At 51.3% G+C, this 14,856-nt stretch overlaps 2 protein-coding genes across 6 annotated transcripts in view; one reads left to right on the top strand and one right to left on the bottom strand.

Moving 5' to 3' along the window:
- Positions 1–110: 110 nt before the first annotated feature.
- On the top strand, positions 111–14,626 carry PCYOX1L (prenylcysteine oxidase 1 like). 3 transcript variants are annotated; one of them, XM_082454194.1, is made up of 6 exons: positions 111–2,567; positions 6,706–6,912; positions 8,758–8,932; positions 10,644–10,855; positions 13,057–13,197; positions 13,791–14,626. In XM_082454194.1, exons 1-6 carry the CDS (start codon positions 2,243–2,245, stop codon positions 14,324–14,326), a joined length of 1,596 nt encoding a protein of 531 aa, XP_082310320.1. In that variant the 5' UTR covers positions 111–2,242; the 3' UTR covers positions 14,327–14,626. The 3 variants fall into 3 exon arrangements, with proteins under 3 accessions (XP_082310320.1, XP_082310321.1, XP_082310319.1); XM_082454193.1 differs by having other exon boundaries at positions 997–2,567; positions 13,668–14,626; XM_082454195.1 differs by lacking the exon at positions 6,706–6,912 and having other exon boundaries at positions 13,668–14,626.
- Positions 4,281–14,856, bottom strand: part of IL17B (interleukin 17B) — a 58,111-nt gene continuing 47,535 nt past the window's right edge. For all 3 annotated transcript variants that reach the window (XM_082454277.1, XM_082454279.1, XM_082454278.1), the window contains 2 exons: positions 8,253–8,486; positions 4,281–5,008 (listed from right to left, as the gene is read on the bottom strand). The gene's annotated coding sequence lies outside the window, so the exon portion shown is untranslated. The remainder of the gene's footprint in view (positions 5,009–8,252; positions 8,487–14,856) is intronic.

The following is a 14,856-nucleotide window of genomic DNA, read 5'->3' as shown; positions in this document are numbered from 1 at the left end:
CGTGTTTAGTGTCTTTGTCTGCCAGATTCATATTGTGTATTGACGTGGTCACTTCACTGATTGCTGACTCACCTTGTTGACACTCAGTGGAGGTACCAGCAGCCCAGCCAAGTGGATGCAGTGTAGGCATTCCACACCTTGCCTTGGTGTTGAAGTCTTGTCTGTTCTTCTACCTCCTTGACTTGCTTCCTTCTGATATCTATGTATTTCTTAGATCTGGACTCCTGTTTCTGCCTTCCTCTCTGGCACTGCCTTTTCTTGTGCTCGCTTCTTGGTTCTAATTGTCTTACCTGCTTTAATCGTTTCACTTGAACTGCGGGACTTCTGACCATCCTCTCAACCAGATTACTGGCATGTGGCCTCCTGCTTCCATAAGCCCTTCCCCAACCTTTGCCTGGCCTTTCCTTTACCTCTGCTTCTCCACTGGCTTCCACATACCCAGCCTCCTGGCTAAGTGCCCCTCTTTGGAACCAGCCTTTCCTGTAGTTTTGGCCTTGCATTTTCATCATTCTTCCAGTCTTGTCTGCATACCCTGGCTCCATAATCCATTGTTCCTCATACTCTCAGTGCTAGTTTGTAAGTATATTCTTATTCCTGTCCACTCAGACTTTGTCCACATTCTCAAATTCACTGGAGGTTTTAAAACACGACTCCAAAATCTCCTTGAATCTGGACCAATAGAATATAAGGGAAGTGACACTGCTGGTTTCTGACCCAAACCTTCCTGTCTCTGGATGCTCACTCTTGATACCCAGCCATCAAACCAAAGAGCGAGCTCAAGTAGCCTGTGGAGTGGAACTGAGGGCCATGGCTGAGCTTTCAGCTGACAGCCAGCACCATCCTGCCAGCCATCTCAGTGAGCCACTTTGAAAGTGGACTCTCCAGTCCCCAGTGGAGCAGCCCCACCTGACATAACATGGAACACAGATGAGCTGATCTCACTGATCCCTGCCCAAAGTGCAGATTTAAGGGCAAAATAAATGATTGTTACTTTTAACCACTAAGTTTTGGGGTGGTTTGTTATGCAGCAATAAATAACTGATTGAGTCACCCAACCTCACTCACAGTCAAACTACTAGTTTTGCACCTCGGCCACCAAAATTATGCCTCCTTGCTTTTCCTCTTAAACAGCCTTTTTGAACTTGTCCTACAACTTTGAGACACATCATCGATGTGTTGTAGGATTGGAAGAACTTCCTAACAGAAGAAAATACAGCTCTAGAATCTAGAGTTACCGAGGACCCTAAAATTAAAAGCAAAGTAGAGTCAAGTTGAGTTTTAAAGTTAATATGATTTTACCCTATTAAAATACTGCAAGAATTATATTGTTAGCACATAAGAGAACATGGCACAAAGTGATGGTGAATGCTTGTTTTAAAAGATAATTTAAGGGACTATCTTGAGTCTGGAAATGAACTTAAAAGGTTTTCCATTCTAACACAAATACTGCCAAAAAGTTTTTCTTTTTAATATGAGAAATGCATGTTTATTCATCTACTACTTTACTAGTAATCTAGATTGCCCTGTTAAGACTCACAGAGCTGGTTGGAAACTCAGATCTATGCCCTTTTACTATTCTCCGAGTCCCTTCCATTTCTTCTCTTAGCCATAATCTGACTGAATAAACATGAATTTTCCTTATTTTATCCTGAAACTCATCCCCAATTTTATTTTCTGCTAGAGGAAATCTGTCTTTCATAGTGTGGTAAACTAGCCACAGTGAGCTGCTCTTGTTTTCCTAGAGGGTGAAAATGGGAGCTTATCCCTTCCTTCCCACCTTTCCTCCCCTATGAAAGGAGAGTGGATGAAACTCTTACCTTTTGTTTTTAAGTAGAAGGCAGAGACATAAACTGTATGTCAGAACTGCAAATACACGTAGTAACTAACAGCAGTCTTGAAAGCATCTGGCCTTGTTTCAGCATATGCTGAAACAAGTAGCGTCTAGCCATCCCGACTGCATGACTGGTCAGCAATTTCCAGCACTTGCAGACACTGCCAAGTGATTTCACATCCCTTATCTCACGTGATTGCCACAACCACCTAGAAAGGCAGAGCACGGAAACAAAACGAGACACAGACAAAGCACGCTACAGAGCCACTAACGCTCAGAGGTTGCATTTGAACCGAGATCGTCAAAGCTTCAATTCTTTCTCTGCCGTCAATCCCCCCGGAGCTGGGCCCTGGTCCTGAAGCTGAGCACTCGAAGCGCGCACACCTGCGCCGGAGCAGGACGAGCCAGCCAATGAGGAAACCGCATCCAGGAGGCGGGACGGAGAAGCTGCCAATGACAGAGCCTGCCCCCAGAGAGATGCGGCTAATGAGAGCCTCCTGCCGGAGAGGGAAGGCTGCTTGTCCAATGAGAGGCTGCGACCAGCGAGGCTGGAAGACGGAACAGCCAGTGGGGCGCCGGGGCGGGGCGGGGAGCCCAGCGCCAACCCGCGACTGCCCGAGCCCCGGCGTGCTGCCCCAGTCGCTGCCCGCCATGGCCCGCGCTGCCCGGCTCTTCGCCGCGCTGGCCGCCCTCCTCGCCGCCGCCGCTACAGGCGATGCCCGGCCCAGCAAAATCGGTGCGGGAAGGACCGGGTGGGGTGCTGATCTGGGGAGGGCTGCGAGGGAAAAGTGTTGTGAGCCGGGAGGCTCTGGATGGGGGAAGGGGAAGGCAGCTGGGCGAGGGAGGGGTCCTCGGGAGAGGAGCTGGGTGGAGAAGAGCCGAGGCACTGCGACTGGGCGAGGAAGGGGACCGCAGTAGGCAAGGTGCTGATGAGGAGGGAGGCGTGGGCTTGTGTCCAGGGCTACCTGGGGCGGAAAAGAGGCTTGGGGCAGAACTGGTCACCGATCTTACCGGAAGGTCCAGGGACACTGAGCATCTGCCGTGGATCTGGCTCTTTGCCAGGTGCCCCCAGGACAGAGATTCTGGCCTCTCTGGTTGACGTCATTCACACAGGTTTATTGAGGGTTGTCTGTGTAGCAGGCACAGTGCTCCACAGTTCCTGTGTGGAGGAGAAGAGACTGCACAATACAAGGAAGTTAGTACTAAGGCTGAGAAAGCACTGTGAATACAGAGGAGGGGCACTTCACCCCAGTCTTTGTGGGCTCTGGGAGGGCTTCCTAGAAGTAACATCTAAGCCAAAACCTCATGGAGGGTAGGAGGCAGTTCTAGGGGAGACAGAACCCATGGTAAGTCCTCTGGGGATAGATTTGCTGAATGACGAAGTGGGGGATTTTTAACAGCAGTCTTCTTACTTATTTGCTTTCTTTTGAAATTTTCAAACATAGACCAAAGTTGAATGAATTGTACAGTGATCACCTGTATACCCAGCACCTAGATTCTGCCGTTAAGAAACTGCTACAATATTTGCTTTATCACATACGTATCACATGTGCATTAATCCATCTTACATTTTAATACATTTCAAAATAAATTGCAGACATCAGGACATTTTGCTAAATACTTCATCATGTATATAATTGACTAGAATTTCATATTTGTTTACACTTTTTTCCTCTTAACATTTGTCATTTTAACTCTACATGAATGAAAGGTTTTCAAGTCCCTCGTATATAAAATTCCCATAGGCAGAGATGGTGGGCTTCTGGTGTGAAGGAGAAGGAGTCCCTAATCCACTAGGCTGCCCTCTGTGCACTCTAGGTGGCAGGGAGGGATGCCCCTTGGGAGCACCACAGACTTAACAGGGCCAGTGCAGTGCTAAGGTTTGGATTACCAAACCACAGCTCAGGCCATAAAGGGTTAAGACAGGCTGAAGCGTGCCAGAAATCAGTTTGGGACTGAACATTTAGGGTTTTCAGAGGAAAGAGAATCCTGAGGGCTGGAGTGGCCAGAGAAGGCCTAATGGAGGAGGTGGATTTGGAGCCAGGGTTTGAAGGATGGGGAAGAATTAGGCAGGCAATGTCTTGAGATGCAGGGCCTCCCCCATCTCTTGGGAAAGGGCAGCAGAGCAGGACATTTCCCACTGACCAGTGAAGAAGGGGCAGGGCCTCCTCACAGCTCTACCATTTCTGGCAACGCAGAACTTGCTACCTTCCTCATTCCAGCCAGCCCTACCCACCTCACCCCAGGCATCATCAAGGCAGGATACCTGGCAATGCCATGCTGCCCTGTAGCTTTCCTGATTTTCCTCAGCCCTCTGACAACAGCCTCTGTCTGTCCTTGGTGGTTTGGACTCTACCCACAATGGGAACGAGGAGCTTCCTGTTAAGATGGCTTAACCCTCAGGCTGCTGCATGATCAAATCTGAACACCTCGGTGTGGCACTGCACCCTTTTTCTTTTAATTTATTTATTTTATTTATTTATTTTTGGCTGTGTTGGGTCTTCATTGCTGTGCGCGGGCTTCTCATTGCTGTGGCTTCTCTTGTTGCAGAGCACAGGCTCTAGGCACGCGGGCTTCAGTAGTCGTGGCATACGGGCTCTAGAGCACAGGCTTAGTAGTTATGGCGCACAGGCTTAGTTGCTCCGCAGCATGTGGGATCTTCCTGGACCAGGGCTCGAACCCGTGTCCCCTGCATTGGCAGGCGTATTCTTAACCACTGCGCCACCAGGGAAGCCCACATTGGACCCTTTAAACTCCCCCATAGTTCCACATGTGACCTGCTCATGCTGTTCTCTCTGCAGAGAATGTGTTTCTGCTCACTGGCAAAGCCTATTGTCCTCCAGGGTCGTGATCAACGTTGCTTCCCTGTGAAGCCTGGGGCCCACACCCTCAGGCAGAATTCATTGCTTCCTCAGGATTCTCTGGAATCCCGCTGTTGCACTTGGTCACACGTTGTCATTGCTAACAGTGCATGAGTCTGTCCGCCCTCTCCCCGCCTATGCTCAGGGGGACCGGAGCTCTCCCTGTTTGATTCATCCTATGTCCAGCATATCTTACCATAGACCAGAGAGTGGGTGTCAGTTTGTGGGTGTTGAATGAGCTGACTCTCAATGAGGTGAGGTCTTCTGCTTCCCTGTAGTCCTTGGGCAGCTTCCAGGCCTTGTGATAGCAGTTTCTCTGGGGAGAAAAAAAAAGGGTAATTTGGGGCCTGGTCGAAAATGGAAGTGGTAGGGAGCACATTGGTTTAAAAGGTTAAGGGCATTCTTGGAAGTGGCTTTGTAAACACTGAGATGAAGGAAGTAGTTTGTTCTTTCAAGATGCAAGAAATAGTGAGCTCTACTGCCTGCCAGGATCTGGGGACACAGGGACCTGCCCTCAGACCTTAACAGATCATTTGAGTATAGTGTGCCATGGACTAGGCCAGGGTAAGGAGAGTGCTGTGGGACTATGCAGGAGGGACACTTGTCTTAGGCGGGTCAGGCAAGCCAGCTAAAAACTACATATAAGGGCCACAGAGGTCAGTGAGGCAAAGGGTGACAGCATTTCTGACAAAGGAAGCAGTGAGGGCAAAGGCACAGGCATGAGAGAGCAAAGTCCCATGCTCCACAGCAAAAGAAGTCAAGACAAGAAGGTGGAGTGTTGCAAGGGTGAGGCAGGGAATGGAATAAGTAAATGGAGCCCAGATCATAAAGAACCTTGTATTTTTGCCTTCTTGACAGGAGCCTGTGGTCTTAGGGCCCAACATGGGTCTAGTAAGGACAAATCACACCAGCTTTATCTCATTCTCTTTTTGAGTAGGTTATAAGACTGTCAGATGAGAGGAAAGCTGTGTCTTAGATATGTGGTGGGCAAAAATTGTGGGTAGCATGGCCATCCATTTCAGTAGTTTCATAGCTGCTTTACTGTCCTCTCAGTGCTATGTAATGATTACTATCTGTTTGGTCAGCGGTTCCTAGCAGCACCTCAGAGCCCTGTCCAATGAAACGCTTTTCTCAGTGACTTGGATGAGACTATTGATGGTATATGAACCAAGTTTGCAACTAACAGGAAGGCAGGAGGCGTAGTAAAGACAGTGGGTAAGACCCAAAAAGACGTCAACGAGCTGAAACTTCATAACAAGAGTTCAAAGCAGAATAGATGTCCTATACGGTGATGAGCGACCCATCACAGGGTGAATTCCAGGCTCGGCAAACACAGATGTGGAAATGACTTACGTGTCAGTTGGGAGGTTGCAATAGACCAAGGGTTGGCTGACTTCTTCCGTAAAGGGCCAGAGAGTAAATATTTTAGGCTGTGCTTACAGTCTCTGTTCCAACTATACTCAACTCTGCCTGGCATGAAAGAGCCATAGCCAGTAAGCTAAAGAAAGGGCGAGGCTGCATTCCAATAAAACTTCAGCTTGCAAAAACAGGCATCTGCCTAGATTTGGCCCTAGGGCTGTAGTTTGACAACCCCTGGATTAAGGAGTGGATTCCAAATACAAATCTAACCTAATGTGCCTGTCGGTGACCAGGTTTTCACCAATTCGCAGTGAAATAAAACTAGGGACAATGTAAAGAGTCTGTATAAAACTAAACTTATACTTTTAAAGAAGCATCCTGAATTTTGAGATTCTTTCCTGTTCCTTTGCTGCTAACTTGTCTTTTTCTTTATAAAATAAGGGTTATAGTAGGTGGCAGTGTTCAGGTTGACCTTTGCTGTTTATTAATAGCTTTACTAAGAACGAGTCTGCAGATTTCCTTTTTGAGATGTTAAAAGCCTATGAGCTGCAAATACCTGGGAACCACCGGCCCAGGAGGCTGAGAAGGCGTGACCCGCAGTCTCACGCCCATGCTCTGTCTCTCCCCACGCCTGCCTCCCGGGCCTGCTGACAGCCGTGGTTGGAGCCGGAATCGGGGGCTCTGCCGTGGCCCATTTCCTCCAACAGCACTTCGGCCCCCGGGTGCAGATCGACGTGTTTGAGAAGGGGACCGTGGGCGGCCGCCTGGCCACCATCTCGGTCAACAAGCAGCACTACGAGAGTGGCGCCGCCTCCTTCCACTCCCTGAGCCTCCACATGCAGGGCTTCGTCAAGCAGCTGGGTGAGTGCGCCGTCCTGGGGCTGGCAGCAGCCATCGGGCCCTTCCCAGATTACCCTGATGGTCAAGTCCGGAAGGTCATATAGCCCAATCTCCTCGTTTTACAGATGGAGCAGCTGAGACCAGAGAGGGGAAGGAACTTGCCTGAGGTTACACAGTGAGTTAGTTGCAGAGCCGGGATTAGAACTCAGGTTTGACCTCCCCCCCAGGCCAGTTTCTTTCCCTTTCAATTTGCTGCTTCTCAATAATCATAATCATAATGGCTTCCACATGGTGTGTGCTTGCCAAGTACCTGGCATCCTTCTAGGTGATACATAAGCATTACCTCCAATCCTCCCTACCAGCCTGCAAGATGGGTGTTGTATCTCCTCCCAAGGAAACTGAGGCTCAGAAAGCATATACACCTCGGCTAAGTCCCTGCAGCTAATAAGTGAGAGAACTGAGATTCAGCCCCAGCAGCATCTATCAAAACCACAAATACGGGGCTTCCCTGGTGGCGCAGTGGTTAAGAGTCCACCTGCCAATGCAGGGGACACGGGTTCGATCCCTGGTCCGGGAAGATCCCACATGCCGCGGAGCAGCTAAGCCCGTGCGCCACAACTACTGAGCCTGCGCGCTAGAGCCCACGAGCCACAACTACTGAAGCCCGCGCGCCTAGAGCCCATGCTCCGCCACAATAGAAGCCACCGCAATGAGAAGCCCGCACACCGCAACGAAGAATAGCCTCTACTCGCTGCAACTAGAGAAAAGCCCACGCGCCACAACTAGAGAAGGCCCAAGCACAGTAACAAAGACCCAACTCAGCCAAAAAATAATTAATTAATTAGTTAAGTTTAAAAAAAAACCAAATACATGTACGGTTGGATGCAGAAATTCCATTTCTCAGAAGTGATCCTGTAGGTGTACCCGCAGATGTTCAGAGTGGCAGGCACACAAGGTGTGCATTGTAATAGCAAAAAGTTGAAAATATCCCACCTGCCCACCCACTGGGATCTGAGATTAAACAAAGTATTGTTTAAGTACACAGCCGACTGCTCAGCAGCCAGAGTGAGGAAGTCCTGTAGGCCCAGGTAGAGAACAGTCTCCAAGACACATATGTCAATAAGGTGCAGACCAGTGTATATAGTATGTGGGGTGAGGGGAGGGATAACTCAGAGATATGTACACATTTATAAGAGTTTGCACAAAATATCTCTAGAAGGATGCTGAAGGAATATACTTACTGGTTGCCTCTGGGTAGGGGAAATTCGTGGCTTTGGGACAGGAATAGGAGGGAAAGAAATAAAAACCCTTGACTTAAGGCAGGTCCTATAATCACTCAGCCTCACTTTCCACATCTTTACCTGGGGGTGCTAACACCTGTTCTGCCTCTCCCGAGGCTGTGAGAAGATGAAGTGAGATACGAAGACCTAGTGCTCTGTAAGTTGTAGAGTGCAGGCAGTTGCCAGGAGCTGTGATTCCTTCCATGTGGCCTTGGTGCCCAGGGCTGCCATCTCAGAGCAGGCCCTGTTGGCTGTCAGCCCCTGGACGGTCCAGGATGACGTCTGACTTTCCCTCACTCGTGGCTGAGTGGACCCCTGTTGGAAAAAAATGTAAAATGGTACATTAGTTTAATTTTCATTTCTTTGTTGACTAGCCAGGCCAGACATCTCCCCAGTGTATTGTATACTGTTCTTAAACAAGTAGCACAGATGCACAAACCATAGTGTTCATATTCCCTTTAATGGAGCCAATCCATGTGCATCCTTCAGGACGGCCCCTGAATTTAAGCTTCAGGCATTGCTAGGTTCCCCCGGGGCGGGGGGGTCCTCCGAAGGGGACCTGAGGGCCTCCTCCTTGTCTCCTCAGGGCTGCGGCACCGGCGCGAAGTGGGAGGGAGGAGCGCCATCTTCAACGGAGAGGACTTTGTGCTGGAGGAGACTGACTGGTACCTGCTGAACCTCTTCCGCCTCTGGTGGCACTACGGCATCAGCTTCCTGAGACTGCAGATGTGGGTGGAGGAGGTCATGGAGAAGTTCATGAGGTAGGGCTGGGTGAAGCGTGGGGAGGGCATTCTAGAAGGAGAGAGGAAGAGAGGTGCCGGAGGAACCAACGTGACTGTACACTGTCCAAAAGGAAAAGGTACTTGCTGGGTGTGAGAATTCCGCCCAGGCTCCGAGCACGCCCGGCATCGGCAAGGTGCTTGCTTAGCGCAGCGGTAGTTGGTCTCTCGCATTGTCACACTGGCATCCTCTTTCCCTCAGCTAAACTGGTAAATAAAAGCATGGGTTGCAAACTCAGCCACCTTCAAGGGCCCACCTGGGGTATGAATAAGTGAAGAAGTTGGGTGGAAGGGAAGGCTAGGGAGTGAGGGGCCCTGAAGAGCCAGGCCCCCCTCTGAAGGGGCGGCCGCTCTCTGCTCGAGCCACTGGTGGCCATGGGGGAATGCCATCTTCCAGTGTTTCAGAAGAAGCTGGAAATCCAGTATATGTGAAATCTCCCAGTTTCTCAGTGCGCACAACCAATTCATCTTATAAGGCAAATGAAACATACCTGTCAGCCACAAGCAGCCTGTGGGCCACCATTTACAAACTCTTCTGTCCCCCAGTCCCACCATGAACGAACAGCTTTCTTTACCACCTGTCTCCTCCTTGGGTCCTGGACCCCTCCCCATCAACTCCAAATAACGAGGACAAGTGGTCTGTTGTCACCCTGTCCATCTCTCGTAATCCACTCACTCACCAGGATGGTACCCAGCTCTCCCCCACAGTCCTTCCTGAAGGTTCTCCCTGTTTCGTGGCCCAGATGCAGAGGCTGCAGCATCAGACACTCAGTCGTGGCTTCTAGACCTCCTTCCTGGTTTCTGGCACTTCTCTGCTTTTCCCACTCCTGTGACTATGCTTTTCATGGCACTTCTTCCTTATGTTCTCCGGGTGTCCCCAAAGTCATGTCTTCACTCCTCTTTCCTATATTTTTCTCCCTTGTCAATTTCATCTAAACCCCCAGGGCCAAGTTCTCCCTTTTGTGGGAGACAGCCTCTACCTGTCGGCCCCCAGTTTCCCCTTAAGTTCCAGACCCACTAACTAATCAGTTTCTAACTGCTTTGTGGACACCCCCATCTGGGTGTCATGTCCGTAACCAAACTCAACACGTTTACAGAGCAGCCCAAGCAGAGGCAACTTTTCAAAGGCCAGCCGTCCGAAAGTCCATCAGCAGATGGTTCCAGGCAAATGCCAGCCCCTGAGATTGGGGGAGTTGTGGGAGAACAAGCCATTATCGAGGGGTGAGTGGGAGGCCTGCTGGACCGAGCCAGACAACTTTGACATAAGGCAGTTGCCATCGGGTCCGATGCGGTCCTAGAAGCCACTTCGGGCAGAGCCAAAGTTGCTGGAGAGGGGATGTGTCCATGGGGGCGGGCATAGCCCACTGCTTGGCAGTCCCAGCTGAGTGAGAAGAGGACTGTGACCTCAGGCAGGGAGTGGCTTGAGAGGTGACATGTTTGTCATTCAGCAGAGCCACGATGTGAAGCCAGGTCTGGTGGGATTCCAGAGTATTTGCCCTTCCCTCTGGGCTGTCCCTCTAAGTGAGACAGGCCGACCACAACCAGTGAATAGGCCAAAGGTACCATAACCAGCCTCCTCTCCCACCCACTGCATGGAGAGGAGGGGGCAGGTCCCTGCTGGGCCAGACCCGGCAGCAGGCAGTCAGCTGAAAGGCCTTCCTGCACAATGGCTCTGGCTCCACTTGTCTCCCAGGATCTATAAGTACCAGGCTCACGGTTATGCCTTCTCCGGTGTGGAGGAACTGCTGTACTCGCTGGGGGAATCCGCCTTTGTCAACATGACCCAGCGCTCCGTGGCCGAGTCCCTGCTCCAGGTGGGCGTCACACAGCGCTTTATCGATGATGTCGTCTCCGCTGTCCTGCGGGCCAGCTACGGCCAGTCAGCAGCGATGCCCGCCTTTGCCGGTAAGCCTCCAGCCCTCGGCCTGCCCACCTGCCCTTCCCTGGCCCTCCCTGTGATAACCTCACATTTACCTGGCTCAGTACAGTTGCCTAACCAACACTGCCGCCTCTGATTCTGGCATCTATTCTCCAAGCTGTCAGGAGATGGTATTCATCCCACTTCACAGACGGTGAAAGGGAGGCTCAGCTCTCAGGTCCTGTGTGTTTCTACCACTCCTGTTTGGATCGGTTTCAGGAGCTGTCCCATTGAGGCCTCTGGGCCCCTGGGTATTTATCTGTTAGAGCACCGCATCTTCCCAGCTTATTACTGGGGCAGGTGGGCACATGTACCACCCACCATCCTCCAGCACAGGCCACAAATCTGCCCGAGAGTCGTCAGGGCATGTCTTCCCCAAGGCATGATGACCATTCTGGGCCTTGAAGGATTTTGCTGTGGTGGTGGAGGGGCAGAGAGGGGCATTCGAGGTTGAGGAGCTACATGGGCACTCACTGGCCTGCTTGGCTGTGTCCTTCTCCTCTCCCCCTCCTAACATGGAAGGCCCAGGCTCAGTCCTTTGTCCTCTTCTGCTCTCAACTACTTAGCCTCCCTTGGTGAGTTCAGCCAGTCTCAAGGCTTTAAATTCCACCCACCTGACTCCCAAATATGACCTCCAGCCCAGACCTCTCTCCGAAAATGCAGGCTCATGTGTCAGCTGCCACCCTTGTGTCTACACTGGAAGGGCTAATGGGCGTCTCAGACTCAGCACGTCCAAACCTGAGCCTCTGATCTTTCCCCTCGAGCCTGCCCCTCCCAACGTCTGCCCAGCTTGGCTGGTAATTACTCCTTTCCATTGCTCCAGCCAAAACCTTGAATCATTTCTTTCTCTCATATCCTTTATGTCATATGTCAGGAAATCCCATCTGCTTTACCTTCCACGTATACCCAGAATCTGACTGCTTCCTACCACTGCCTCTTCCTTGGTCTAAGCCACCAACATCCCTCAGCAGGATTACTGCAACTCTCCTAGCATGTCTCCCACCCCACCGCCCACCCCATGGCCCCCCAAGCTCAATGCATCAGCCAGATGATCCTTTTAAAACAAAAGACAGATCCTGACAGGCCTGCATGTAAAACTGTAATGGCTTCTACTTTCCTTCAAGGAAAACCCAAAGTCCTTCTAGTGGCCTGCTGGGCCCTACATGGTCTAGGCCTCACCACCTCACCGCTCCCTCACCCCAAACTAGCCACTCTGGCCTCCTTGCCATGTCTCCAACATCCCAGGCGCACTCACACCTTGAGGTTTTTGTGTGGCCATCCCTCGGCGTGGAGCGTTCTTCCCTGAGACACAATCATGGTAAACTCTCGCTGTCCCATGTCTTTGTGAAGATGTTGCCTTTTCATTGAAGCTGCCCCTACCCGTCCTGCCCTGCAGGTATCATCTTCCAGCAGACTACTTGATCGACTTATTTGATCTCCTCCCACTAGAAGGCAGGCTTTCCAATGGGAACCTCTGTCTCCTTCGTTTACTGATGTATCCTTACAATAGTGCCGACCATCATAGGCACTCAGCCCATTTTTGCTGAATAAATGAATGAAAAGGTTTATAATTAACAAGCACCTCCCATATGCCCAGGATACTATTCCTCTGGCTCTTGGCACTGCTAGCTCCTTCCCACCCTTCAGGTCCTGCCTAGTTTCACCTCAGCGAGACTACCCTGCTCACTCTGCCAGTATCTTGTATGTATCCTTCAAGATATCACATACCACACAGTTCACCCATTTAAAGTGTAGGATTCAGTGGCTTTCAGTATATTCACAGAGTTGTGCTTCCATCACCACAATCAATTTTAGAACATTTTCACTGCCCCAAAATAAACCCCATACCTATAGCCATCAGTTCCCCAACATCCCCCAGCCTTCCAGCCCTAGGCAACCACGAATCTACTCTGTGTTGCTCTGGATTTGCCCATTCTGGGCAGTCTGTGTAAACAGAATCATACAATCTGTGGTCGTTTATAGTGGCTCTTGCACTGAGCCTAATGTTTTTACTTCACAACATTGTGAATTTTGTTGCAGTTATTTGTGTGTGTCGTCTCTCTGTGCCCAGGGTTGGGAGGAGTCTTGGCCTGGGAGAGAGGCCCCGGTAGGACGGTGCTGGACTCTCCAGCCCACTGCCCAGTGGTTCTGAGAACCCACTGGCGGCCCTCCCTCCCCCTTTGCCCAGGAGCCATGTCGCTAGCCGGGGCCCAAGGCAGCCTGTGGTCTGTGGAGGGAGGCAACAAGCTGGTTTGTTCCGGTCTGCTGAAGCTCACCAAGGCCAACGTGATCCACGCCACGGTCACCACTGTGACCCTGCAGCAAACAGGTGAGTAGACAGAGCAGGGGCCATGTCCACTCCATTCCTAAACAGTGAACACTTCCACCTCCTCTGTCCCTAAAGCCCTGGTTTATGACCTGCCGGGGAGTGGTTCCCAGCACTGCCGAGTGACACCAGAGGGCACTGTTGCCCCGATTCAAATGTCAGAGCCAGAAAGCAGAGACTTGCGTTAATCTAGTCCCATTCATTTGACCACCGAGGACTTTGAGCCACAGCCTTGCCCACGTTCCCCCAGCTAGTCAGAGGCAGAGCCAGAGAAAGAGCTCGTGTTTCCTGACTCCAGTCCAGGGCTCGCCCTGCAGCCACACCAGCACGGAAAGACTGGGACCCAGCAGCTGGAAAGCCCAGCTGCACCCACGGAGGGTCTCGTCCCCTCAGTGCAGGGCCCCAGATGGCAGGTAAGTGGGGAGAAGCTGAGAAAGAAGCGGGCTTTTGTGCTCTCTTCCCTCTCCTTCTAGAGGGGAAACCCTTGTACCATGTCAAGTATGAGAATGAGGTGGGCACAGGCTCTGACTACTACGACATAGTGGTCATCGCCACCCCCCTGCACCTGGACAACAGCAGTACCATCACCTTTGAAGGCTTCGACCCGCCCATCGATGTCGTCCAGGGCTCCTTCCAGCCCACCGTCGTCTCCTTGGTCCATGGCTACCTCAACTCTTCCTACTTCGGCTTCCCCGACCCTAAGCTTTTCCCCTTTGCCAGCATCCTCACCACAGACTTCCCCAGCTTCTTCTGCGCCCTGGACAACATGTGTCCCGTCAACGTCTCGGCCAGCTTCCGGCGGAAGCAGCCTCAGGAGGCCGCCGTCTGGCGAGTCCAGTCCCCCCAGCCCCTCCTTCGCTCCCAGCTGAAGACCCTCTTTCGCTCCTACTACTCAGTGCAGACAGCCGAGTGGCAGGCCCACCCCGTCCACGGCCCCCACAGCCCCCTCCCGCGGTTCGTGCTGCACGACCAGCTCTTCCACCTCAACGCCCTGGAGTGGGCGGCCAGCTCCGTGGAGGTGACGGCAGTGGCTGCCAAGAACGTGGCCCTGCTGGCTTTCAACCGCTGGTACCAGGACCTAGACAAGATTGACCAAAAGGATTTGATGCACAAGGTAAAGACTGAACTGTGAGGGCTCCGGGGAGAGCTGGAAACGTCCAGCCCCCGCTCAAGACGGATTCCCCCCACCGCAGCGGCCAAGGTTTTACAAGCCACACTCACCCACAGAGCCCTTCTCTGACCCCTCGTGTGTGGAGCGTCTTTTCTCTCCAGTGTGGGCCCTGGTGACCAACTCTCTGCCTCTCCATCTTAAGGATTTTCACAGTGTTGCTTCTTTTGAAGAGGGGAGAGTAAGAGAGGGGGAAGGACATTCAAGCCAATGTATTCATTTATTTATTTTTTTTAAGAAGAAATAAAAATCCATCTTAAGCTGCTTCTGACTTGGTTTTCTAACTAGGAGACAGTGATAACTATGGGAGGGAATATAAGGCAGAGAACTCTGAATCAAATTTCCTTATTGTTTTCCCCTGCCTACTCCCAACATGTACCTGAGGCAACACCTACAATGAAACATATGTAACCAGATGGTTACAAATAGAGGGAAGATGAGAAAACATAAGACAGGATTAAAGCTCTTATTTACTGTAGGCTTGCTAGATGCAA

The sequence above is a fragment of the Balaenoptera physalus genome, assembly GCF_965194825.1.
Source record: "Balaenoptera physalus genome assembly, chromosome: 3".
Taxonomy (NCBI): domain Eukaryota; kingdom Metazoa; phylum Chordata; class Mammalia; order Artiodactyla; family Balaenopteridae; genus Balaenoptera; species Balaenoptera physalus.
Note: the sequence above shows the minus strand (reverse complement) of the source record. Positions and strands in the feature narration are given on the sequence as shown.